The following is a 25,288-nucleotide window of genomic DNA, read 5'->3' on the forward strand; positions in this document are numbered from 1 at the left end:
AGGAAGAGTGACACCGGGTGGGGGGGGCATCCGGCAGGTGTAGGGCAGGGGGATGCTGCGACCCACACGGAACCATGATCTGGGGGAAGATGCTCAGCAGCAATCTGCCTCCGTGGACGTGCTGTTCCTAGTGCTGCACATAGAAGTGGAGGAGGGAGGGAGCGAAAACTGGTATTGCCTCCCCATGAGGGTTTAGTTTTATCAGCAGCCATAGCTGGAAGAAGGGGTCAGCCCAAGCTGCAGCCTTACACCATGGGAAAAATTCAGATCTGCTCTTAAGCCTGTATTTCTGTAGTTTGGGGCTCTTTGATAACGTAGAAAATTAATCTGGTCACCTCCAAGCTCAGAGAAATCTGATGTTCAGTCTAGATTTGAGCTGTTTGACTTGAACCCATCTCTACTTATGGTTCAGTCATACACAGACACCTTTTAGAGGTTTCTAAGTAGATGGGTAAAAACTAAAGACGTCTTTAAAAAAATCAGGAGTCTGTATTTTAAAAAGAAACCATTCATATGTACCTAAGTTCTGTGGATTTGTTCTGTAAAGACAGACAAATTAAACAAGACAACAGCTAACTCACAGGGAAAAGACAGACTAGGGAAGGTACATCTGCAGTGCCTCTGCCCAGGGAAAGTCTGCTGCAACAGTTGAGAACAATCTCATAGAGGCACAGAGACACCACGCTATGAAAATCAGCAAAAGGGCTTGTTTAAAATGCCTATTTTAACACATGATCTTTTTATGCCCTTTATTTTCTTCCTTTTTTAACTGTACAAGATTTGGGGAAAAAAAAATAAGGGAGACCTTTATCCTTCCGGTACACATGTGTGACCACAGAGCAGATCTGGTTGCCCAGCTGCAAACACCTACTGCCGGGGTTTCAGCAGGACACAGCTCCATTTTGAGTCAATGGAAATTCACAGGTGCTAAAATGAGACATTGATTACCTTAAAATCATTGGGTTTCTGTGTATAATTGGTACCTTTATACAGATGTTTATCTATCTACTCATCTACCTGAAATAGCTGAGACCTGGGAGCTGGTATTTTGACGTAGCTGGGTTTCTCAAGCTTAGTTATGATATGGTGGTTATGAATTGCTTGTAATAGAGATGTTCTTTTAAAGCAGCTACCAAAGTGACCAGAAGCAAATCAAAAGGAATACAGAAATGATATCTAACTGGCTAGCTTTAAGGTTATACTTAATTTTCTTTTTATTTTAAATCCTGACACATTGAGGAAGGATCTTGTAGGAAGCCGTAGCTGAACCTCTTCTTGCTGCTAAGTGCTCTACATAAAGGCAGGCCTAGGTTTGGGTTTAGCTTGAGTCTGTTCACAAAATCTTGCTTTCACATGGCCTCAGTGAACAACAAGTACTATTGGAGGGGCTGTCGATCCATTGCACCAAGCATGGCAGGGTGCAGTCATTAGGGTTGGCGGTGGCTGAAATGATGTCAACAGCAAAAAAACCCTGTGGAGTTTGATGGATACTCAATTACACCAATGCTAAATGCTTATGACAAACTTCTCCCTCCAAAATTGTGAGGTTCAATGTTAAAACCTTCCAAGGAATTGCCCCTGCAAATGCAAATTTCCAAGCGCCGTGTGAGCTGTTGGGAGAGCAGCATGGCTTTAACTGGCGGGGTCTGGGTCTGCTCCATAATTTCGGCTCCGTGTCTATCTGAGTTTCCACTGTGTTCATCCAGGCAGTGTCTAAAAGGCAGCAGCTAGCAGCCTGTTGGATTTAATGCATTTTGTGGTTCAATGAAAAAGTTTTTCAGAATAAACAATAAGTTTGAGTGATTTCTTAATCTTACTGTCTTAAATGTTCTCTGTTAAAATAATTTCTTTCACGAGTGTATTTAAGGAGCCCTTCTGGTGTTGCCTCTGTTTAATAGCTTGCTAACTCCTACAGTACTGCCTACTCTAATTACTCCAATCTAATTAAGAGGGGGGAAAAACAACATACTACTGAAGGGCTAGGGAGAACGGATAGTCAAAGAGCTGTAGGAAGATAAATGGGGATCCTATTGGCAGGGTAATTTGCTCATTAGCACCCTCCCTCCCCAGATTAGCCTAAATGGAAGCAGAATGAGAGAGGAGAGATAGAAACACTGATAGAGATAACAGAGACATACTTAGAAAGACAAACTGATGTGCCATAGTTCCAAAGACCAAAAAAAGGTTACCAAAAAAAAAAAAAAAAAGGCAGAAGATCCAAAATCCAGTCTGCTTGGAAAGCAGAGAAAGCACGAGAAAAGTCCAGGAGAACAACACTAATGCCACAGAAAACCGGCACCCACTTCAGCCACGGCACAAAAAGCTGGTGGTTTGGCAGGAGTTTCTAGGGGGGTTGGTCTACCTTATAGGCAACGCGAGCAGGGCATTTCTTTCCAAGGCCTAGAGGTGGGGACATGTGTCTCAGCATCTCATACATGTCTGTGTAACTGATGCGCCCGCTTGGAGTCAAAGGGAAGGAGGCAAAAGCAAGAGGACACAGAAATCAAACCAGACCGGGTGGGGGGAGAAAAAAAGGAAGAGGATGGGGAAAAAGGCAACACAACGGAGCAAATGAAAAGGAGGAGAGAGAAGGGAAAGCAGACAAGAAAACAGAGATCCGGTTAATCAGATTTCTCAGGAAAACAAAAGCAAAATAAAGAGGTGGGTAAATAGAAAGGTTTCTCCGCTTCCGTTGCTGTGTTTCAATGCCCAGCATCTCCTCCTCGCTGCAGGGACATCCCGTGGCCAGAGCTGCGCCTTGGCACGCGGGTCCCTGCGGGGAATGATTGATGTCTCCGCTCGGGGTGGAGAGCGTGTGGGGAGGGCTGGGGTTTGGCTGGCTCTTTGTGGGGGTGGAGGGATGCTTCCCCTTCTCACCCCCCCCCCAAACCAGTCAATCAAGAGGCTGTATTCACCATGCCAGGGAGAGCTGGTAGGCAGAGTTATGGGACAGGGAGAGATAGGGCTTAGAGAAAATATTCAGCTTTCCTTCAGTGAATAAAGAGTTTGGTTTTCAGGTTAGCCTGTAGGCTACGAGAGAAGCAAAAAGTCAATCCTGGTGTGTTTGCTCAGGGGAGAGACTGGGACCGCTCTGACTCCAAGCCAAGGGTGCATCTCTACAAAACCTCAGCCAGCCTGAATTTCTCCTCCAGCCTGAATTCAGGTTTGACAAAACCAGAGCCCAGCACTCGATTTGCAGGAAGGTGGTGGAAAGGGGACCTGTTTCTCCCTTACATTTGATGGGGCCCCTCTTTCATCAAGCCAACATCAACTGGTTATCTCCACCACTGAGGGCCACTGGCTGTCCTGCATGTTAGAGGGAACTGCAGAGATTGGGGAAAAGGCCCTTAGACCAGCCCATTACTGATGGCATCTACCTTCAGCGCACATAGGTGGTAAATAAAATCCTGCCCTGAAAAGCAAGGGATGCAGAAACAGCAGGGAATTCTCCTGCTTTGCCTTTTTCTGACTACTGAAACTGGGAGCATGAGTGTGACAATCTCATTTTGTTTTCCCAGCGAGCTGCCTGCTTATTATATTGTGCAAATCTGTACTGCCTGTCATCTGAGGAGACCTAAGTATATTGCAGCATGTTACTAATTAATGTTTAACCCCAGGAAAAGCAGGACAGTATTATCATCTCCACTACACTAGGAGGGAAACCAAGACCTAAGCACCCATTATGAAACCCCTTTCTCAAGCAGGACAGCTACAGAAGCAGGCACCCGCACACCAGCCCACTGCCTTGACACGGGTCTCCGCTCCTGTGTAAAGCATTGATGCAGGAGGGGGCGGAAGAGAGAACTTACCAAGCCAAAAACATCTATTCCTGTTCTTGGTAACTAATGCAGTTAAAATACCACCTAGGTTGTATAGCCCAGAGCTAATTTAAAGGCTGCTGAGAGACACAAATTGTAATTACAGCCAATGACCTCCCTCAGCTTCTCTCTTCTGTCCCTGCTCTCTGGCTGGAGGTACAGGGTCTCATGCCTTCTCTGCAATGCTTGTTAACTCTTAATCCCCAGTCACGTGTGGAAAACACCTGGGCTGGAATGAAAGAGAAAAGCAAGCTCCACACTGGCTGCTTCCACCTCTCTCTCCTTCATCTTCTGCTCTCCATACACTGACTGCAAGAAAATCCCTGCCTGTAACTGGGACCCCACTGAAGTCCAGTATCACCCTGTGCTCATTTCTTGACAAGATCTGTCCTTAATTCCCCACCTCAGCTCCAAAGCACAGTACACTTCTCCTGTGCCATGAAGCAGGAGGTTTCACTGGATGTCCATCATAGCTTACAATCTCAGAGACGTAATTTTGCTCCCAAGGCAATCTCTGGCCGTTGCTGTTGCACTGTGAAAAGCTCATCCCTTCATGTCTCCCCAGCCTAGGTAACCATCCCACTCTGCTGCCCAGTTAACCTGTGCCCAGATAAAATGGCTTTTCAGCTCAGGAAAGGGAAGGGTTCAAATGTTGGTCATTCAACTGGGGCATTCAATGCTATGAAGCCCAAACAAAATGGACTTGCTACTCCCTAGAAATCTTGGGATGACATTTCTCTCCAGTGTGTATATATAGAGAGAAAGTGCTCAGATGCTGTGCTGCTTTTCCCCAACACTTCCCACCCTAGACCCAGCAGGATGGAAGCTGGAGGGTTCACTGTCTCATAAAGCTGCCTGTCTCCAGCCAGCTGGGGTGTGGGAGTAGACGAGGAAGAGATGCATCGAGGAAAAAGGAGGCAGTCAGTCAATCATTCCTTTTTTCAGGCAAGGGGTTAGTTACATTACAGTTTCTTTTCTGTACTGTTTGCATTTGCACTTGGGGGGGTAAAAAGAAACAAAACCAGAACTGAAAATGCTGGAGGGAGTCTCTGAAGTTCCAAACCTTGTATGCCACCCTATGAGGGCACTTCTTTCCTAAGCCCAGGGGTGGAGCAATTACACGTAACAAATTGTACATATCCTTATAATGAATCCGGCAACTGGAAAGAAAACAGCAGATGTTATGACAGGAAAAACCAAGAGGAATCAGTTTTTCCCCAGGAAAACAGGAGAAGTTGGAAGGGCAAAACATGCTGAAAAGCAAGGTTAGTCTGACAGCAACCGGGCTTGCCATGAAGGAGGCACTTGAACACAGAGAGAGACAGAGAGAGAGAACTTCCAACTGCTCAACACAATCTATATCCTTCAGTGCCATGTGCAAGGCTTTCCAGCCATTGCATTTGGTTACCTTTAGCACTAATGCTTTGCTTCCCTGTGCCTGAGCATCTGCCTACAGACGGCCCCCACCCACCGCCCAGGTGCTGCAGCAGCCCAACAAAACCAGAGCCTGCAGCACACAAATAGCCTGTTTATTGGATTATTACTGGGATTCAAAATAGCTGGTTCAAAAAAATCTTGGGAACCTTTACCTTCCACTGTTAACCACCTACATAACCCCAGAAGGGCTGTACTCTGCTTCATGGGCAATAAGCAATTTGCTGGAAGCCCAGAAACTGCCATCTCAAGAGCCGTCTTGGCCATTGGCACTGGGAAAATCCAGCCTTCATTACCAGTAGGTGAAATCAGATGCCTCGAGGTAGCTTTATGGTCAGTCTCATTAACTCCAAACAATATTTTCAGCTAATTTAACAGCAGGATTAGATTTCTTAATCTTTTGTAAATAACCAAATCATATACAAAGAGAGCTGTACTGAACTTCAGAATGACCTCTAAAGAAAAACGAGATGATTTGGCTTTGCTATGTTTATTTTGGTACATTATATAAAGAAGGCTGGAATATTTTGGAATATCTCCTTCAATATTACTGCTTTTTTGGATGTGAAAAATTAAGGTCTATTCAAAACCTTCACAATCAACTCAAAACTATTAATTCAGAAACAGATCAAATGGAACTGTGCAAGTCTTGGCTGCAGGCCTAATTGTGGTTATAAAAAGTATATTGGTTTAACTGAGTCAAGAAGTTTACTGAAATTTTAGAATGGTTTTGTAAAATCAGTGTGTAGAAAATACATATGAGCAGTTCCCTGAGCTTTCTGAGTCCGTGGAAGGCTTAAAAACCAGCAGATGTATTGCATCGGAAGGTCATGGCAGCAAATTATGACAAAATATGACAAACAGGGATTCTTTCCCAGGTTGTTTAAATCTATTTGAGTTTTGTTTATTTTCATCAGCATCCCTTTATCTCAAATAGCTAAGAAAAAGCACCTGCACCTTCTCCTGACCACTGAAGGTGCTGTCAGTAGCATCTCCCTTGTCTCTTGGGAGCAACTAATGGGAATGGGATGGCAAGACCAACATTTCCAGTATCTCTAAGGGGTATGCACTGGGAAGGGGGATATAAGAGAGAGAAAGCGCTCACTTTATATATCTTGAACAAATAAAAGCTCATAGAAATCCAATTTTCTTTTCTTTCCCAGTTCATCCTTAAATTCAGTGTTTTGACTCCTTTCCTGATTAACTCCCAACCCTGGACCAAACCGCTGTGTGCACCCCATTTCTCTCGCTCTCTCTTTCTCTATGAGCCCAAGGCTTCTGCCATCCCTAAATCCAACAGTTTCCCCATACTTACCTCTACTGAGTGTGACATACATGTAGAACAACAGCTGCTAGCTGCTTTTTTTACTTCCTTTTGAATGTTTTTCCCCAGAAAAGTTTACACAAAGTTGGATTTTGTAACAAAAACAAAGGTGATATTGGAAATAGGTATGTAAATACAGACACATTAAGCCTATGTTTAAAATATCATCTGTGTAACCGAAGTATAACAACACTTGTACTTTTTACCCACACAGCATCTTTCATCGAGGGTCTCAAGCTACGGAAACTGGACAAACACTATAATTCCCTTTTCCTTGGGACAATCAAAGAAGAGACCTTGAGAGAGGTGATCAATTAGTGACAGATGGCAGTAGGAACCAGATCACCTGCATCTAAGCATAAGATAACACTGCCTGGGAGCCTTCTTTCTCGCAAATTATGCTATGCTAATTATTTACCATTCCCCTACACATGTCTAAACTGGGAACTGAAATGCTAAAAGGAGATGGCTGACATGGAAAACAAAAATTGGATCAACATTTTCTTTCAATGAGTTTGACCAACTAGTGGAACAAACAGCTGAATAAAAAATGGGTCCTCTAAAGGCTTGTGTCTTCAGATCAAAATGGGGTGTATTGCTGGGAGCTGTACCTTAAAAGACAAGTTATTAAGCTCAGTCCATGGATAGCTATTGTAAAATACCATGTCCGGAGCTTCACAGAAGTTCAGCCCAAATGATCAAAAGATCTGTTCTGGCCTTAAACTGTGAATGGATTTCAGATTACCTTTAAATTGCGGAAATGTTAGTCCCACTTATGAAAACATAAGTGATTTCAGTGGAACTATTCACACACAGAAAATCCAGAATATGCACATGTTTTAGGATCAAGCCTCAAGCATCATGTCTTGGCTGTCCTTTGATTCGCACTTCTGTCCCCGGTAACTCTGCCAACATCAATAGCTTCACACCAGAGCAAAATGGGAACAAGGTTAGAGAAAAACAGAATTAGGATCTTAATATATGACATATTCTGCATTAGCAGCTCTAGAAGTGAAAAGGTTTGGCCCCTGAGTGACTCACAAAATGTAACCTCTGCGCTCAGAGTTAATAGAGCAAGCAAATCTTTCTGTAAACTTAATGCCTTTTATGGGTGGAAAGTTCCAGAACACATAAACATTAAAAAAGTACATTTATACTAATTTTTTCCTTTGCAGGTGTGTTACTCCTCCCACGGATGCTAATCAGAGCCAAGACTATTTTTTAAGGAGAGAACGGGCACTCCCAAATTTTCAGTCTCATTGAGATTTTCTAGTGGTAAGAGATAGGACTGGATTTGAAAAAGGAAAAAAAGCTATTTACTGCTTGCCAAATACCCACAAAGGACTTGTCTGTCTTACAGAGCACGTGGTAATGAAAATCTGCTTGGAGCTGCTAGTATATGTGCTGTATATATGCAGGCTCATAGTATGGATGGCTTTGAGCTAGTTAAAATCACACACAGTTTAGAGAAATGCAGTCATTGGAATAGGTTTACATTTAAAGTTAGCCTAAATCAATTTAACTGAGATTTTAAAGCAGTTTAATTGCACCCTAGCAGGGAGTTTGAGATGCTGATTATACAAACACTTTCTGCATCTGTCTCTACTGAAGGGAAACAAAACAGAGTGGAAAGATTGGAGGAGCTGGAGGCAGCTTCATTACAAATACAGAGGAGATTCATTGCAGAGTAACTCGTGGGGAGGAAAATGGATACAAAATTAGTAGGGCTTTAAATAAAAAAAAGTCTCCCAACAGGCAAATTCCCAAGCTGCAGAATATCAAGGAAATTACTGTGACCTGTATCTCAGAGCATCTAGAAATGAAAATAACACAGTCACCAGGACTGTTGTGCAGTAGCTTTCTCTGGGCAATAGAGAAAAGCGGTATATTAAAGTCAGTCTTGCTCTAGAAGTGATCACTGGTCAGAGCCATTCCCTCATTTTTAAAAAAATCCTTAAAATGCTTCAGCAGTGGCTCTTGGGTCTGTCACAGCACAGTGCCACTCCTCCGCTGCCATGGTACTTAAGCCCAGGTGTGCAGCTTTCCCTGGGAGTGTCTTTGAATAAGAAAAACAAAGAGATAAAACCATAAAACCAAACACCTCACCACCTGGCTGTGGAGAAACCATTTCCTCCTTCAACACACTCATATATCAGGAACATTTCATCAGAGGCTCACTGAGAACTGAAATGCTTCCAAAGTTAGGCTTATTGCATTTTCTTCCTATTATTTCGCACGTCTTATGTTTCAACTGCAAGTCCAAAAGCTAAAATATTATTTAGAAGAACAAAATTCCCTTCTACAATTTGATGTCATTAGAAGGAGGCTTCCAAGATCAAAACATTGGGTTTGATGAGATATATCTGTTTAAAAATCACATGTTTTCAGCAAACCACCCTTATGTTGAGAAACATCATGTCACTCCCTGCTGCCTCACAGGTGGGTGAAAGCAAATGACGAAGTCTGAGCCTGCAGCACTTGACTCAGATGCAAAGCAGTGGGGTACATAATCTCCTTTTAAGGAAGAGATAGCACCTTGAAAACTTGGGTTTTTTTTCTGTGTGGCCTCAGGTCTCTGCACAGGATTTGTGAAACCATTAAGGTGGTTCTCAGCTAGGAGAGAAATGCTGCACAAATGAGGTATAACAAGGCCTAGCCTCTCAAGTTACCTAAAGTGCTGCCAATGGCAAGAGATTCAGCGTATTTTTATCTCCAAACTGGGATGCAGAAACCAAAGGCAATCAAAGCTCCTTTTGGAAATGTTAAACGACTTTTCTACTTGGCCATTTAGCCAAGATAATTTGAATTTACCTTATTAACTTTTGGCCATGTGTGTGTGGGGAGGAGGGTGCATTTTACTTTCTTGATTTGTCAGTTTATGTCTATCTCGTGTCTGTTTGAAGGAAATGCCCTTGTAATGACATCAGGTTTGTTCATCTCCAGTGCACAGTGAATTGAAGTTGGAGCATTTACCACCAATGTTACCTCAAGCTTTGGAATAATTTTCCTTCTGGAGCTGTACTCACATTAAAACAGGCAGGTTTTGTGTATAGGCATGGTATTTATACACAATGTATAGCCTTTTCTCCACATATAAGTATAACAGCGTACATACCAGGCAGCTGGGTCATATTCAGCCCAGACACGAACAAACTCATCCAAATGATGGGGCCCAAGGATGGAGGAGTCTCTTGTTAGGTATTCAAAATTGTCCATAATCACAGCCACAAACAGGTTTAACATCTGCAGAGAGGAAGCAATAATGCAGTTAGAGAGGAGAGAAAAGAAAAGGAAAAAAAAAAAAAGCTGGAAGGGGAGCGGGTATGATTCACTTAGCAGGGTGTGTGGTTTCTACAAGAAGCAGCCGCACCCCGGAGGACGAACTCTACAAACTTAGCCCTCAGTCCCTGGGGACCCTGCTGCCACCTCCTCCTCCCCTGCATGCTGCAAGCCACTTCCAGGTCTGCAGTACACAGCAGGTTTGCCATGGCTTTTGACTGCGGACAGTTTGGCCACGTCCCCAGTCACTGGTGATGCCCTACAGCATGACCCATCCCAGAGCCCGACTGGCTCAGCACCGCTCCCTTGCCCTTTCTTCACCCTGCGCCTGCATAGACCAGCACATGGGCTGCAGTGGCTGCCTCACCAACTGGGTGATGTGAACTCTTCCAGCACTTTCATATCAAGGCACATCAGGACAAGAACAGCTAGAAGAAAAACCCTTCTTCAGCCTGAATGTCCTATTTTAGATTCAAAACAATCCAAACCTTCAAAGATCCCCAGAAAGACAAGGGGCAGGACACACAAAAGGCTCCTATCCCTAATGGCCGCTAACACAGAGCCCAGCAAACGCTTCTGGCATATAAAGATTCTCCTCTTATTAAAGCCAATGGAAGAGTCATGAAGATTTCAATGGGAGAAGATCAAGCTGCAGCCATTAGAATAGAAGAGCAAGAGGGCAGGCGGGAATGGACGCTCCTGTGCCAGATAAAGACCTGACTGGCACAAGGCCCCTGTCTACCTTCGTTGTGTCTTTTGTAGGGAGGCTGAGCTGCTACCATGAGTACTGCTCCTCTGCACCACGCTGGGCAAGGACGACTGCGGTGAAGCAGCCTGTGAGCTCTCGCACAGGGATGAGCAGAATTAAACTGAATATGGATGTCCCTGGCTGGTCTGTCAGTCGTTAAAAGAAAATCAGGCAGTGGCATTTGGAGTTTGTGCAGTTTTAAAGAATTCATATTCCTGTGTGAGCTGGAGGGAGGAAGGAGTCTTGGCTCTTGCTGGAACACATGATCCACCAGTACAGACAAGCAGAATCCATAACGAATCACCATGTCACCACCAAATGCTAATCAGGAACTTCCAAGACCTGTAGTCCATCTATTTTTTAGAACCCACCCCAACAGAAAGCGGGGAGCAGAACCCAACCCCCAACATATCAATGTCCTACACTAGGGCACTGGGGTTTCTTACACCACCTGAGCGTCTTCTCCAGACCACGCTGTACAGAACACCGCTGGGTGCACCCCAGATGCAAACAAGGCTTCTGCCTCTGCAGCAACGTGTGTGAATTCACTCCTCTGGCTGAGCGTTAAGGCTTGTCAGCTCGAATGCAGCACTACGCTAAACAGCTTTGCTGGGTTTGGGGAACCAAGCTGGTACTTTGTGCCACCCCGATTCCTGGATGCTCGCAGAGTCTGTGTGCAACACAGCCTAGACAAGCCCTGGGATTTCGGTGCAGTGCACTATGCAGTACTGGACAGGGATGTCCAGCCCAGCTCTCAATAAGCTACTCAAAGACTGGAAGCACTATAACCACATCGGCAGGGCTCACTCACGCGCTGCAGGCACCCCACATGTAACACAGTGCCCCCAGAGCATCAAGAGACAGCAAAACTTCTGAGAGTTTGCCACTTGATCCCAAGCCCCTTTCCATTAGTCCCAGCTGCAGCCATGGCTCAGTCCAGTTTTCCCTTGCTTGAGTACAGCTGTTTCTAAAGTTCCTGTATATTTTTAAATTTCAATTTATATTTTTCAACAGTGTAAATTACAGGAGGAAAATTATGTCAGGCTGGACATCCACAAAAAGCTAGAAACAACATTTAAAAACAAATACGTTTTATCCAACTCCCCCCCAGTCTATGGTGTAACGACATCGAACAAACCATAAAAATGTGCCCTTCTGGCAAGGCTGTGGCTCTGTAATGCTTTAATCGCTTGTGGGGAACCACATGTTTCATTGCAATGAAGTGCTGAGCGCATTTTAAGAAATGAGTTACAGCCCTGTCCCTTAGCAGTCCAGCTGCTTGGCTTTCCGCTGCCTATTTTTGGAGCCTGCCCTCCCTGCCTTTGCTCTTTGCGAGGGCTCTCCCCTCTCTCTGCCAGCAAGCCCAGGGTGTGGTTTCACGGGGTTTTCCGGGAGCGCTGACTCAGGGACAAAGCTCACGCAAAGCGGTATTTTGCACAGATGTGCTCCAGCCTCCAATTCTGCTACTACATGTTGAGTGAGATGGCTGATATGAGCCAGGGAGGGTGAGTCTGGGGGGGTGTTGTTTGGTTTTTTTTAAAGAAAGAGCTTTAGGAACCATAATGCACTTGAAAATAACAATGAGAATGTCTGATGTTGGGTTAAGGATTTATAAAAGGAAAAAAATTTGGCTTTAAAATACAGAGCGCTGAAGGAATCAGTAAATGGAGCATTAAACTTGGTATAAGCTTTCAGGGCTCCATGTTTTTTAATATATGCAGCAGAAAATAAACCATGGGATGTCAAAGGGGCAACAGCAGTCGGACAAAGGATCTCAGTAGGGGCCATTGAAGTTGGTCTATCTACACCCATCGTCAAACTGCCATGTGTACCTCTTTTTCCTGGTTAAAGCTTTCTGATGATAGCAGGGATTAGCTGCACAAAGCATGAAATCTTATATTTTAAAGCAAACCCATGCAACTGTATGCAGGCTTGATACGTTGCTTTTTGGTACATTTCAGAGCTGACTTTCATCCCTTCTTGCTTGAAGTTTAATTGGGTCCTTACCCCTGGTTTTCCATTCCTCTGTCCCAGTGGTGCAGGAAAGTGAACCCAGCCCCAAGAGCAGTCAGCTTTTTATGCATGCAAGTGATCGGAAAGACACTGGCACCTATTAAAGCTTAGACCCAGCGCTGTATGATGGCCACAGGCACAAATCAAGTACAACAGCTCTGTGTACTTTCGTGTCTAAAGCTTTCCTGGCACCATTGCAGAAGAAAATGATCATTGCATTTATTTGACAAACAAGACAAAACACAAGGCATCAAATAAGTGTGATGTTCCCAGCTGCCTGCTGCAAGCACTCCTGAACCAATGTTATCTTGGCCATTCTCACCCTGCCCTCCCCAATCCCCTTCTTCAAAGGACCATGTCACAAATCAAGACAAAACAGATTAATGCTTAATTCCAAATATTAGACCCCGCTGTGAGAAGAAAGATAAAAACCTTCCCTTTAAAGGAATGACTGAATGATCTCTTTGGGGATTAAAGGGATTTTATCACCAGGATGATAAATGGTTTTTAGCGAAGCTGTCTTGTAATGTTGAATAAATCATAATTAGGGAGAAGGAGGAAGCAAGGGGCTGGGGAGGGAAGGGCTGCGGGGAGGGAACCACACCAGCACCTCCACTTTGGGAGAGATCAGGACCGACTTACCAGGAAGGAGCACAGGAAGATGAACGACACGAAGTAGAAGTAGGCAAAATCGCTGCCACATTCATTTTTGGTGAGGCCGGAGAGTGGGTCGCAGGCTCTGTTACTCAGGCACGACAGCATGATCTCGTGCCAGGCTTCCCCCGTGGCACTCCTGCAAGTGGGGAGGGCAGAGGGTGAGCTTATCCAACCCCCTCCCCATTACCACCTTGCAGTATTACTGCACCCAATTAACAAAATTAATTAGGTGGAAGGTTGTGTCCAGGTGGAGAGACTATATTTACATTAGGAATTTGAACTACCAGCCTGCTGACATGAAAAAGAAAGGAGAAAGAACATTTCCCTCTCTTACAGGGGGGTAAAAGAAACCAAACAGGCTCAGGTGGGCTAAGATTCATTGGTTTTATGGAGAGTAAAACCAGCTTGATTTAAACTTGCCCAGTGCAAAGTGTAAATGTAAGTAAACAGAGTTTAGATTGCTCCCTTTTGAAGCAGCTAACATTTCTGTCCTAGTGCTGGCTGTAAACCCAATGGAGATGATGGGAAATGAAACCAGGCTTCTTCTCTTGAATTGCTTATTTCCTTTATCAGGCAGATACGAGGATGGTCTGGTTGGTCATAGTGACTTGTGTCCCTTTTTCATGACAGTCTCCTGGGTTTTCTTCATCATTTCCCTCCTCCTCCTCTAACTTCTACTTCTACTATAGGGAGAAAAATAGCCGAAAGGAAAAACTTTGGAGTCCCAGAGGGTCTGTCCTCAAAATAAACCACCCCCTGCAATGTGCACGCATGGATCGGAAGCTGGGGGATCCCCATGTTCGCTTACTCTGACTTCCTACATAATCTCAGATTGTCCCTGTGCAATTTCTGCACCACACTCAGAGGTGCTGTTAGGGACATCCCTCCACAGCACCACGAACAGTCCATCTTGTTGCAGTGTTGTCCACAGCCATGCTAATTTGCACACAGAGCCATTTCACAAGCCTTCCTCCTGGTCTTTGAGAAAACAAAGGTGACTGATGCTCAATGTAAACAGAAATAGCTTCCAGGCTACTCTGAATTACACAGCAGATTCCCCCACTGGTGGGTGGCATTGAGTCCTGAAGCCCCACTCCCTTGTGCAGAACCCCGCTCCCCCATCACAGCCCTGCTCCTCTGCCCCCTCTGTCCCACTGCGGCTGCCGCCTGGGTCTGGAAAGGGACCGAGAGATCTGGACACGAGACTGAATAATTATCTGGTTTTATTAAAATTCAGAGTTTTGAGTTGAGTGATTATTCTGAGCTGGAGAGGGCTAATTTCATTTCCGTCTGGCTTCACAGAAACTATGCAAACCAAATCCCAGGCAAGATATCCAGTTACAAGCGCCGCATAATCTGCAGAACCGAGCCTCGGCGCGGCTGGCAGGCGCTTATGGGGCCAGAGCAGTTATTAACCGCTGTGTCTCCACGCCACCCGGCACACATCCAGATAAGAGAAATCTTCCCCAAGCTGCCCTGATTTGGAGCAGGGCCTGCACTTCATTTTTGCCGGGTCTGAAAATGAAAATCTGTCATTTCACTGACTTTTTTTTTTTTTAATTGGAAAATGCTTCGTTTCCAGGCAGAATGAACCCAGATGGAAACACTTTCACTCTGAAGCAGAGGTGGCATTGACGTATGAAGTGTTAACTTGATGGTAATGCAAAAATGACCAATTAAAGGAATTCTCACTTAAAAAAAGAAAAAAAAAGTAAGCTTCATGACAGGAACCACATCAATCAGTTAAACCAGGGGGTTTCTGTCTTATATTAAGCTTCAGCCTGAGTTGACGAGGGGTGTCACGGCGCTGGGTGTCACTTTGTGGAGATGCTGCTGTGTTGAATCAGATCTATCATATTTAGAGATGTGCCAGGCCAACCGTTATGGCAAGGAGGAGGAACCAGGAAAGGATGCTTTACTCCAAATATGTTCCTTAGAGGATGCCTAAGTCTCAGCAGCCAAACAGGCATATGGGAAAACAAGGACTTATTTATTGCTCGCATGCAAGTCTTATAGTATTTTATACTCTACTTACCTGAATAGAAGCATCAGGGCTTGGAGGAAGGTACGGAAGTTATTGTGCCGATTAATGGAGGTTTCATCATCTAGTGCAATGTTTCCAAACACCTGCCACAGAAAACAGAAGCGATTCAGGCCAAACGCATCCTCGCGTGGACGTTGTCCCTAAAGGTAGATCAAGCGGCGTTGGGAGAAAAGGCAGGAAAAGAATTTGTCCTGGTTCAAGGGATCTCAAAAGCTAGAATAATTTCTGTGCTGAAGAGGGAGATAAAAAAGTGTTGCAGAGATCAAATGGGGAAAAAATTCAGTTCAATGTGCTTCATCTTCACACGGACCCTTTCCAACACCACAATTCAGCTCCATCGCAGGCCAAGAAAACTGCCTCATTTCTTTTCAGAAAGGTGCAGTGCCTGAGCTGCTCCCTGCTCTCAGCCTCTAGACATGCCCGTACCCAGAGGAAGGGACGTGCCCTGCCCGCGGGAGACACGGCTGCCCACCACCACCTCTGGAGATGCTGTGCTGCAGGCTCGTCACCCGCAGCCAGTTTGCCTGCCCAAGCTCTCCCTTTGTACGCCCAGAAATAGCTATGCACCCAGGGGCACGTTCAACACAAGACCTGGCAATAAGGGTAGAAAAATTGGCCTTTTTTGCACTTCTAATTTACCTGACACTGGACTTTCGCCTCATCCTAAGTCAGGTGTTGATCCTGCTGCGCAGACAATAACCCATTTGCACCCTGAACCAGCCGGACAAAACCAGGCTACTTACGGTCAGTATTAAAGCTAAAATTTTACCTGCATGCCAATAATGGCATAGATGAAGAAGAGCATTGCAATGAGGAGACACACATAAGGCAAGGCCTGTGGGAAAGGAGAAGGCAGTATTAACGACAGCAAATGCATACGTCAGCCGGTAGCATTTAATTCCTGGGCAGCAGTGTGTTTTGTGGCATTTGTCCTTCAGATGAAGGAACTGGGAAGAGAATATGATCAATTCTGGCAGCCTTCAGAAGGCAAACCCCTGGAGCCAGGTATTTATCAATCACAAAACAGTCTAGGCTTTCCAAGGGCTCTCTATACATCCTTGCGAGCAGATAAGCAGTAAGCAGGGAAAACAAAATAAGAAGCTCCGCAGCAAGCACTGGAGCTACTGGCAGGCACTGGTACTTTCTATGCATAATTGTATGAACATTAATTTTTAATGACCTTGCTGTAAATTTAGTACAAGAAAAAAATATACATCCAAGAAATAAATTTCTGCTCTGAAACAGGCACAGATTGTAATCCCAGGAGGACAAAAAGATTCTGAGTTTTAGCAAGAAATCAGTGAAGGCTACAATGTAATTATGCCACCCAAGCTGAGAGTAATAGCTACTTTCCACTCAGGCTAAATGAACGGGTAATTAATGCCTCTTAATTAGCAATAGCTGAAAAAATTAGAAGTCCTGCCCTAGAGCTAGACCGTGTGATGCTCGGGGCAGGAGAGGGGTTATGCAGCCCATGGGGACCCCAGTAGGAAACATGGGGCAAAGGGCTGATATGATTTCTGCTGGACACCTCTGCACAAGGGACAAGGACCGAGAGCTCAGGGATGGGGGAAAGGGGGCCAAACAGCATCCCACACAGCCTGGGAACCATCCCAGCTCCGCTTCAGGGGCAGCAATCTGCACACACGCTTTGGGAAGAGTTGGGATTATACTGAAAAGGGCCTTGGCTGAGCCCCTCTCTCAAAATCCAGCCAAGACTACACAGTCCAAGGACACTCTCCTGAGTGGGAACATCTTATACCTGCAGACCCCATGTCTCAGCCTCTGGCGGAGGCTCTCCTGGCTGCAGGATTCCTCATGAGTTACAAGGTGAGAGCAGCAACACCACCTCCATCCACCCTCAAGGAAAACATGACCTAACAAATCTAAGGCATTGCAATGCCCCAAATCTCAGTCCCTTTCCATTAGCTCCTTGATGGTTGGGTGAAAGCATAACAAAGTTTAACGTGAGAGCACCAGCTGCCTGTCTGCTGTCTCCCAAAGGGATGTACAGTGTAAAACAACACTCACTCCCACCCCTGGCCATGGGATAACAGCACGGATTCTGCAGTTCTTCTCCAGGTTGCTTGTAGAAAGAAGCAATCACTATGTTCTCATCTCCACCCTCCGAAAAGGTTTTGCCTCTACAGTCTAAAAGGTCTAATAGAAAATTCCCTCTCGACCAGCTCTGGTGCAGAGCAATAGCCACGTTCACGCTCTGCTGAAACCTGTTCTCCATCCCAGCTCTCTCACAGCAGACATGGGGCGGGCCAGCACTCGCAGCCTGACATGGGCAGAGCCACCCGGCATCTCTCTCCAACCACAGGATAGAAATGCCTTTCTTCTCTTAAAAAGTCTTTTCCATTTTTTGGAGAGAGCACACTCCTCCCCACAGTTTTATCAGCTAAAATAACCTCTCTGTATCGTTTTGACTCAGACACCGTGATGTATTTGAAAGCGCAGCTAAAGCAAAAGAAACCAGTTGCTCTGCATCCCACCACACTCTGGGTTGTTAAATACCTGTTGCCACCATAACACCTTCCAGAAGGCACCATGCAAAATACCCTGGCATTGCACCAACCTGCAGACAAGCTCCCCTGAGCTCACAACACCACCCAGGACATAAGCTATCACCTGCAGACCTCAGAGCTCAGCCCAGAAGGTGGCAAGACCCTGTGCAAAGCCAGAGTTATGGTCCCCAGGCTCGCCGAGCCACCCAGCACGTGCATGGGCAGTGCTCAGGAGCATGGCACTGCACCAGCAAGCGGGAGATGAAGTTTGCTGGCTGTGGCTCTAAGCTAGTGAACAGATCCATCTTCGGCCGCTTCCCGACCTCGTTGTGCTTTGCTTTCCCGCACCTCCTGTCTACTCATATTTCTCTGAAAGTCCTGCAAGATCTCTGGAGCCAGGGTGGTCAAGTGCTTTCTGGGACAGCATCCATGTGTGATGGGACTGGGGGGTCTGCACCCTGCAGCTGCAACAGTCAATAAATACTGGTGTGCTAGAGCTATCAGTGCTACAAAAGCCTGATTTCAGATTAAAGGATCTGCTCTCTGCACTGCAGAACGTGAGCATGCCCCATAACCAGAATTAAAATACAACAAGCTGTGGAAATGGGCTGCAAACCAGCTGAGAGCTGTTACAAATAACCAGCTTTGGGGCATGTGGGCTTTTATTTAGATCTGGAAAACAGCTATCTCGAAGCTAAGCACAGGTCGAGAACTAAGCAGCTGTGAGGCAGTTGTTTGAGGGTCACTCAGTTCAGAAATGCCATATCCAGCTGCCATGGCCGATTGCCCCTGTGCCACAATGTACCAGCTGCCACAACGTGCTGAGGCTTGCTGGGAAGGAAGGGCAGGGGAAAAGGAAAGCAGGGAAAGCAACTGTCTTGACTTTAGAACAAAAAATCATTTTTGTAATCCTCCATATCATAAAAACACAGCACTGTGTTATACAGCTTCACAGTTTATATTACCAAAATGCAATGGTTTGTATTTCGCTTCCATCAAATTCTACCAAGACTGAAACCTGGTGAAAGAAATTTAACCTTGCACTCGCTGCAAGCAAATAGCAGGCATTAAGGCACTTATTAGTCAGACTACCGTTTCCTTATGCTAATACCAGAGTCTCAAGATTTTGCCATAGGGATTTTGCAGTAGTTTTCAAGGGCAACTTGAGCTTTGCGCACTTGCTGCGAATCTGCATCAGTAGCCATCCAGCTTTCAGACTCATCTTCCAAAATGCTCAGCACCTACGGTGTTCAGGGTACGTTCAGTGCAAATCAGTTAGCATTTCTGCAGAATTAATATTCCTGTAACTGCTTTGCAGAGGTGCAGAGAGGTCATTCCCTTGGCAAGGGGAAGCTCTTTGATACTCAGTGGATGATGCTACAGATGCACCAAATGTTACCGTCTCCCTGTGTCTCTTCCCTGCCTCCCACCTGCCTAACACTCACCTTAAAAGACTGCACAAATGTCCAGAGCAAGATGCGGATAGTGTAACCCTGGCGAAGGAGCTTGATAAGTCTCGCTGCCCTGAAGAGCCGCAGGAAGCTGAGGTTGATGAAGTTGTCCTGCGGAAAGTAAAGGTTTTGTGTCCTTCAGAAATTAACGCGATTAGAAACCACAGCCCGCAAAAAAGAAATTAAAATTACCAGCTTCACGATCTAAGCAGCAAATCGGCCACCAGAAAACCTTCCAAAAGAAACATTCGTCAGTGCAGATCACTCCACATGCAGCAAGTATGAGAAAATCCCTCTCCACAAGAGCCCTCCCCTCTGCTACTGGGTCAATGATAGAAAAAGAAAAGGCCCTTTCACGCTGTCCATGGAGGTCTTGTTTTCATTGAGTAAGGCAGATTTTTCTCCCCTTAAAGACTCAGGGAGAGGTAATGGTGCCATATTATCATTTTGTAAAGAATGAGGTTGTTTTGAAGTCTTGGTCAGCTCGCTTTCTACAATGAATTGAACTTAAGCCAAGACAGTTGCAAGGGACTGCATATATAGCCTCTACCATAACAAAGAAAGGCATTGTCCAGTGAAGATTAAAACATCCTTGAAAGAATGAGGATGTTTTCTAACCTGGAGGTTTTAAATATTTATACAACATGTGACTGGACAGGCTCGTCAGGGAGAAATGGCACCAGCAAGACTGTTTGGAAGATGGATCAATGGCTGCAAATCAATTGGGGAGGTTGAGTGTTCAACAGCAGGAGGGTGCCTTAAAAACCTGCTGATTTTTTTTAATTATTATTAAACGTGCCTTCACACGTGGATCAAAGAACTGCTGGAGACAGATTCTGATTTCCATTTGTTTTGTATGATTCTCCACACCCCACACCCCATTTTTTTCTTTCTTTCAGGGAGAAGAGGTTTCTTGCCCCAATGAGCTAATCTAGAGAGGGTTCTTTCCAAAACAAAACATGCAAAAGCCAGATCCCTCTTGCCCTCCTGTTTTAAGGAGATGAAAAATATCCCCCCTTTCTGTACTGATTCCAATTCACTTATTTGTGAATCCCTGTTCACAGCCACTTATTTGACTGAGTTCGCTAAACAGAGAAAGCATCCCACTTTAAACTATCAAGCAGTGGAGTGGAAAATATAATCATAAGGAGCTCTTGTTGGTAAAGACGAGCAAAAATAGTCTTTCCCTTGTATTATTGTTTTACCAGAAGACACCCAGTCATATTGAACTGACCCACGTTTCTTGCTCACTGGGCTACAGAGCTCATGCTGAATTTGAGGGGCTTGTTGGATCTATTCATTTATTTAAATGCCAGCTCAGTTTTGGGGCCATTAGCATCACATTCCACCAATCCCATCAAAGAGTTCAAGAAATCAGTCTCAGGCATGCACTCGGTTTCTCTCACGTTAAAAACGCAAGCAGCTCAGAGTTAGGCACAGACCGTATATCAGACTCAATCCTCAAATAAAGAGAAAAGAGAAAAGCACAGGTATGTTCAATGAAAGAGCAGACAACACTGAGCTCATTCAAATCAGCAACAGAAAGCAGCTCTTGCAGGCAAAACACAAGTGCGGATTCCCCTGGGTTGCTCAAGGTCAGCAAAACAAGCACTAAAAATTCAACGCTTGTCTGTTAGCATCACCTTCTGTTTTATTTTTCAAGTTGGTTTCGTTCCCTTCACAAAATACTGGCTGAACTCACCTTAGCAGGCTGTATAGGACCCGGGGGGCAGAGCCGGACCGCGGCTGGATAACCGGGTGCCTTCAGCAATCTGGTCCTCAGTAACCTGTTCCCCCTGCACTGGCCACAGACACACCTCTGCAGAGCAGCTGCAGGGGGTTTCAGTGCAGGGCAAAGGTTTAACCCAGAGCCCATTTTAATCACGGAAAATTTCCCCTCCAGCAGGAACTGGATCAGACCTTATGTGTAAGGTTCATGGCACTTGGGCATCAGGCCTGCAAGCCTGACAAATTATTACCTTCAGAGCAATGCTCAAGCCAGATCTTTCCTGTGCACAAGCCTAATGCTCCTCCAAGGAGCATGTGCACAGGCAGCGTCTGCAGGATCCATCTCTCTGCATACAAACCTGTCTTACCTCCCTCTTCCCATGTTACTGCAGCTTAACAGCAAGAACATTGTTTTGCTCAGACTTTGCTATAATCTCACAATCACAGCTGACACGATGCTTAACATCTGCTTTGGTCTAGGCTGACTGCAAGGTCACACTTAGCACAGGCTATCCCTGTGCTGCATGAGGGTTTATACAGGATAGTCTATATACATGCAATAAGAAACAGGGGGCTCAAAACTGTGCCGTTATGTCTATAACCCCCTACTCCCTGGGATTTAGAGGGACAAACAGTCCATTACCTTTTTTTTTTCCAGCCCCAAACCCTCCCTGTTGGACTCATGCACTACCATTTCCTAAAGTGCAGCGAAAGCCTCAACTCCACGGGGAATCACACGCAACCCAGGAAAATCCACCATCACCAACATTCGCAGACCATTCAAAGGACCGTTCTCTGCGCTGTTCGTAGGGAGGCAAAATTACACACGCTTGTGATGGATGGAAGGGCTCTGCGTGTGTAACCCTCGGCACACCACGTAGAAAACCCATCCTTCAACAACTCAACTGTCCAGGCAGGTATTAGAATTGCATGCAGTTAAAGGGGAAACTCCACATTGCAATATTTCTTGTGTATAACAGTGTTTTGCATAAATTCTGCTCCCACTTAGCTGCTTCTGTAACGTGTGACACACACATGATCCTATTCTGGGTTATCAAGGTCTTTCTTTCTGGGTTTATTGCTTGCTTTTCTGTTGCACAGATGCTAAAGGCTGACGGGTGCTCACAGAGGCACCATAGCTTTATGATTTTATAATCCATCTGAGGACTAGCAAATTACGTTTGAAAAACGTTTCTCCCTGGCCTGTCACTATTTTCCTAAAAGAGGGGCCACTGGTGCCAAAGGCACGCAGCCACCCGGCAGGCCCTGGGGGGTCTGGGCACAGCCACCGCTTCCCACAACAGGAGCATGACTGAAGCTCGAGCAATGCATCCCTGGAGCAAACTGCAAAGTAGGAGGGAAACAGGGAGAACAGACATCACGGATTAAGAACTGGCCTTGATTGCTGTCCTGTGATGGGCAGCCTGCTTTTGTGCTTTCTTAGGGTGTTTTCCATACTGAAAAGCAGAAAAACCATGAAGAATAGGTCATACAGCCATTGCCCAGATCTGTTCCTCCAGCATCTTCAGCAGCAGAGTGGTTTCCTCACCAACACAGGAGCTGTGCCCACTGTTCACAGGGATGCAAAATGAGCTCCACCAGCTCAGTAGATTTAGTGGTTTGGATTTTTAAACCTGCAATGGGAATATGAGGTTTTTATGCCATGGCTGGACGTGCTTTGTATTTAGTGGAGGAGGCTACATTACGCTGCCACAAAGCAATAAACTCAGTAGAAGTTGCTGCTCATCCTGCTTCTTTCTGCAGCCCAGTTGCAGAACACAACCACCCCCTGGACTCAAAACTTCAGATTTCTGTCCTCAAAATGAAAGGCTCACCCAAAGCTGCAGAGCTGTGGGAAGAGGAGTCTGACCAAGCCAAGCATGGGATCACTCAGGAAGCTTTGGCAGTTCTCTTCATCTGGCATCAACAAGAATTAACCTATTCTGCCAAGGACCTGTAGAGGAAATGGCTGTATTCCCATTAAAATGTCCATGGCATTGCCAGTACTGAAGAAGAGCTACTGAGTCTTGCACAGGGTCTTGGCTTCCTTTGAAGCTTGGGGAAAACCCTTGCTGATTTTAAGAGGCTGAAGATTTTTGCCACACTTGTCTGTCTTGGAGACTCTGCCATTGCAGGCATATCATACCATGTCCTTTCATCCCGAGCTAGGAACACTGGAAAATGATTTTTTAAGTGTGTGATGCTCAGATCTCTCCTTGTTCCCTACTACCTTTCAACTTCGGTGCTTCTGCTCTGGTCACTGTAGGCTCCCATCACCCGCAGTGGAAGGAGGAAGGCAGCTCCAGAGGGCAACTTGATGCTCCAAAGGTGTAACTTGGATGCCTTGGATGCCGAGTGATGGAAGGAGCCTGGACCTACACATATGACCATAGAGACTGCCATCCTGGCAAACTGTATGATGAGCATTTAAGTCTTGAACCTGCAACATGGACAGCAACAAGCCCAAAATTCGGCCAAATGGAGATAAGCTGATTTTTCCAGTATATTTTCATGTGCACAGCTGATGCCAGAGCACTTGTCTCTTCTGCCTGGGCCAGGGGTGCACAAAGGCAAACGGTCCAAAGATGTCCCCACAGCTCCCATACATCTGTAATGCTTCCAGCCACTGCAGCACATGCAGAGGATTCCCTTCTCAGATTGCACTATGCAAACTTTTAACTTATACCTTGTCATTTTCTTCTTTGCTGTTTCCTAGCAGAAAATTCCTTCCTGTAACCCTCCATGAAACATGGAGCTTATTTGCAGTCTGTCATGAAGATTCACTCGATTTGTTTCTTAACAGCAACTGTGCAACAGAAAGTCTAGATGTTAACACAGATCTAAGAGCTGTTGTCAGGTGGCCAAGCAAGTATTTTTGGTAAGCTTATGGTTTCATTTGTTATTAACCATAGCCAAGATAATTAAGAATGGAAGAATATATATATTTTAGATTGTATTTTTCTTTATTCATCCTCTTTTGCTTAATTTATGATTTTCAAAGACAGAGACCAGTATTTCCAAAAGCATCTTTGGAATCAGGCACTAAATTCCCAGTGGGATCTGGTTCCCAGTACTTTTCAGCCCTGTTCATAACATGGCTTATGCATTTTACTTGAGATATTTGCTTTTGCATCCAGGGACTCTGTGTCCACTGTGGTGGCAAAATAATTCTATATGCTGGTATCACAAAGAGTTTTCAAAGTTGAATAAAAATCACTCTTTCCTATGACTTCTCTTTTGTTTTGAGGGAAGCAAGTCTGTAATCACTTCAATTTTTTTTTTGCTTTACAATACAGTGTAAACTACAGGCTTAAAATACCTGTAAGGCAGTCCTCTTAAATGTACTGCTTCCCTTTGCAGAAAGCTCAACAGATCTCATCATAAAAGAAAACAAAACTGATTTCTGAGAACTGAATTTAGTACCACCACTTACAAAATGAAGGGTTTCCCAGCCAGCCAATCTTCTCTGCTCCAGGTCATCCAGAAGCATCCTTCCCTCCTATTCTCATTCAATTTTCCACCAAAATAAAGCAAGTGTCAGTCTCCCCTTTATCATTGTCAGGTGTAACAAACAGCGGAGAACAGGCTATTGGTAACTGCATTTGCCTCACGTCACCAATTAGCCAAGGGGAAGAAGATGCAGAACAGAAGCCAGTTTTGAGGCACGCTGCAGTGAGGCTTTTTCACCAGTGCAATCGGAAATCTTATCAAAACGAATTAAATTAAAGAAAAACGAGAGAAAATAAAAGCAGAGAATTTAAATAATTGTTTAAATTCAATGAAACCAACCGTGTCCTATATGTGATGTTTTCATGGATGGATATTTGCAAGATTATTTACAAATTTATTTTTTTGAGCAGCAGGTGCACAACATACAGACGGAGACATGGTTTTCGCATTGTATGTTGATTGGATGGCGTGATTCAGCAGGTAGATAAGGAAAATAAAGAACAAAACAGGAAACAAAAGAGAAAATGAGTAATCAGGACAAGCAAAAAAGGAAACTCTGAAAATTTCACTGGAAAAAAACTGTTGGGCTTTTGGGGGTGTTATTTTATGATAATTATATAAATAAAAAATGCTTCAAACCAAAACAGATTCTGAGATCCTAAAGGTAACACAGACAGTGCAGTAGTTATTTGCATTTCATTTTGTAATGCAAATTGGGAGACAATTCACAAACACTTCTCAGTATGTTTTTTATATTTCCAGGCATAGAAATAGATGTCAGTTTGCCATACATCCATTTGGCCTCCTGAGGCCAGCTGTGTCCACAAGGACA

At 44.9% G+C, this 25,288-nt stretch overlaps 1 protein-coding gene across 1 annotated transcript in view; it reads right to left on the bottom strand.

The window, feature by feature from the left end:
- The window catches only part of CACNA1B (calcium voltage-gated channel subunit alpha1 B), a 298,173-nt gene that overhangs the window by 23,400 nt on the left and 249,485 nt on the right, over nucleotides 1–25,288 (bottom strand). The window contains exons 33-39 of the mRNA XM_072882927.1: nucleotides 24,796–24,801; nucleotides 19,273–19,389; nucleotides 16,087–16,152; nucleotides 15,309–15,400; nucleotides 13,259–13,409; nucleotides 9,692–9,819; nucleotides 4,882–4,978 (exon numbers count right to left, since the gene is read on the bottom strand). Coding sequence (XP_072739028.1) covers nucleotides 4,882–4,978; nucleotides 9,692–9,819; nucleotides 13,259–13,409; nucleotides 15,309–15,400; nucleotides 16,087–16,152; nucleotides 19,273–19,389; nucleotides 24,796–24,801 — 657 coding nt within the window. The remainder of the gene's footprint in view (nucleotides 1–4,881; nucleotides 4,979–9,691; nucleotides 9,820–13,258; nucleotides 13,410–15,308; nucleotides 15,401–16,086; nucleotides 16,153–19,272; nucleotides 19,390–24,795; nucleotides 24,802–25,288) is intronic.

Source organism: Ciconia boyciana, chromosome 18 (assembly GCF_034638445.1).
Source record: "Ciconia boyciana chromosome 18, ASM3463844v1, whole genome shotgun sequence".
Taxonomy (NCBI): domain Eukaryota; kingdom Metazoa; phylum Chordata; class Aves; order Ciconiiformes; family Ciconiidae; genus Ciconia; species Ciconia boyciana.